Source organism: Crocuta crocuta, unplaced genomic scaffold (genome assembly GCF_008692635.1).
Source record: "Crocuta crocuta isolate KB4526 unplaced genomic scaffold, BGI_CrCroc_1.0 scaffold588, whole genome shotgun sequence".
In the NCBI taxonomy this organism is placed as follows: domain Eukaryota; kingdom Metazoa; phylum Chordata; class Mammalia; order Carnivora; family Hyaenidae; genus Crocuta; species Crocuta crocuta.
The window spans coordinates 9,936-12,004 of record NW_027532829.1 but is presented as its reverse complement, the minus strand read 5'-3'; the positions used below and the strand labels follow the sequence as shown (position 1 = coordinate 12,004).

The 2,069-nt window shown below is 36.9% G+C and overlaps 1 protein-coding gene across 1 annotated transcript in view; it reads left to right on the top strand.

Moving 5' to 3' along the window:
* The window catches only part of CENPI (centromere protein I), a gene marked incomplete at its 3' end in the record, with an annotated part of 51,866 nt that overhangs the window by 41,718 nt on the left and 8,079 nt on the right, over nucleotides 1-2,069 (top strand). The window contains exon 15 of the mRNA XM_077745303.1: nucleotides 1,344-1,537. Within this exon, the coding sequence (XP_077601429.1) occupies nucleotides 1,344-1,537 (194 nt within the window). The remainder of the gene's footprint in view (nucleotides 1-1,343; nucleotides 1,538-2,069) is intronic.

The following is a 2,069-nucleotide window of genomic DNA, read 5'->3' as shown; positions in this document are numbered from 1 at the left end:
GGGCATTTTGAAAAGAAAAAAAAATGATAGGATTTGGTGATGAAGTGAAGGATGAATGACACAAGATGACTTCAGATAGTAAAGGAACCAGGAATATTGTGCCTGGAGGAAAAGATGAAGATTTTGTGGTCTTTTCAAATAATTGATAGATTGTCCCATGGAAAAAGCAGACCTCTGTGTGGCTTCAGGGGGGAGAATTAGATATAGGGCAATATCTTTTTTTTTTTAAATAAACTTTTTTCTTTTAGAGAGAATGTGCATACACGAGTGGGGGTGTTGGAGGAGAGGGAGAATGAGAATCTTAGGCAGTCTCCATACTCAGCATGGAGCCCAATGTGGGGCTTAATCCCACCACCCTGGGATCATGACCTGAGCTGAAATCCAGAGTTGGTTGCTTAACCTATTGAGCCACCCAGGCTCCCCAGAGAAGTATCTCATTATAGGTAGAGCAAACTCAAAATGGAATAAAGGACATTAGGAGGTAGTATTTTTCCTGATGTTAGAGTAGGTCAAGCATAGGCTTAATGGCTGTATCTACTGCGGAAATTTATATAGAGAAGGTTCCTATGTAGGGTAGAGCTGTGCTTCTCAACCTTTTTTTTTAACGCATGCTCCTCTCTCATAAACATAAAAATCTCATGACTTTAATGTAGGGGCTGGGTGGATTAGAATAGGTGAGTAGGGAATGAAAGGTTTAGTTTTCTGAATATGACATGGTTATTGACTACTCTTTCAAATGTTTAAATCCTTGGTTGACACCAAAATTGAACATTGTTTTTAGGTGATTCCAAGGTCACTTTCAACTTGAACATATTTATAACCTGAATGCAAGGTCTCAGTTTATTTAAAAAGCATTAATTGAACTGTTGTATGAAGTGAGCATCCTGTCACTGGAGATACTCAAATAGTATCTAGGCCATTCTGAAGGATATGTGCAGTCAAATGTTCTACCCCAGTTGTTATGTATATGTAATAAAGGTTTCCTGTATTAGATTTTGAGATGATATGGATAGCTTTCAAATTTATAGATATTACGATTTATCCTCATTAATGCTCTAGGCACACTTCTGTCAAGGCTGTATTTGTATGTAAATGAGACCCTGAGAAATCAAGGCAAAGCCTGAGAAAGGAAAGACTAGAACTGTTTGTTTTTCACAGTTACAGAAAGTGAGATAAATTTTATGGCTGTCAAAAGAAGTAAATTACAGTTGTGACCCAAGGTGAAATGGATGGGCAACTCATTTCTATAGCAACTTGAAAGGATCTCTGAGGGGAGACAGTAAGGGGTGGGTGATACTGTATTTGAAGATGTAATATGTGTTATAAATGAATGTAATTTAGAGAAACAAGAGTCTGTTCCTGAGCTGATAAGCTGGGGGCAGTCTTGTAGAGAAAATGGCAAAATAAACTTGTACTTGCATTCATTTGTCTCTTGGAGACTGATCAGGCTGAAGCAGCAGCTATTAGGTTCTGAATTAGATACAGTCATCTCCACCTCCAANGACATCCACAAGACACCTGTGATGGACAGTCCTCTGTGAGTTCTCTTACAACACTCTACAAGAGACAATCTGCATGAAAATGTTTGCAGATAGTTTAATAGTATAGCATGAGACCTTATTGTAAATGCGTAGTCATAGTTTTCTTAAAAAAGTGTTTTTGTGTCTTTTTGCTTTTCTTCCCTGTAATCCTGTGAGGGAGGCTAATTCTTCAAGTTCAATTATATAAATCAGAAAGCAACCCCTAAGCCTCTAAGTGATTTGCAAGAGTTACTATAGCAAAGCATTTGAGAGCTGATATTAAAATTTGCATCTTTGGCTTCCATTCAATTTAGCTCACTTTAGGAAACATATTCTTACTTACATGTAAAGTCAGTTCTGATGATGGTTAGGAAAATCTGTAATTTTTCTGTACAGTTTTGGTTTTGGCTCCTCTGATGTATTTTGGTTATATACATTAATTTATTTTCACTTTGGAATAAAAAAAGAGCCCTGGCTGTCCATTATGTTGATTATTGGTAAATGTGTGCTTTATGACTCTTTGTACCTAAAATATTTGGCTTCTCTTAT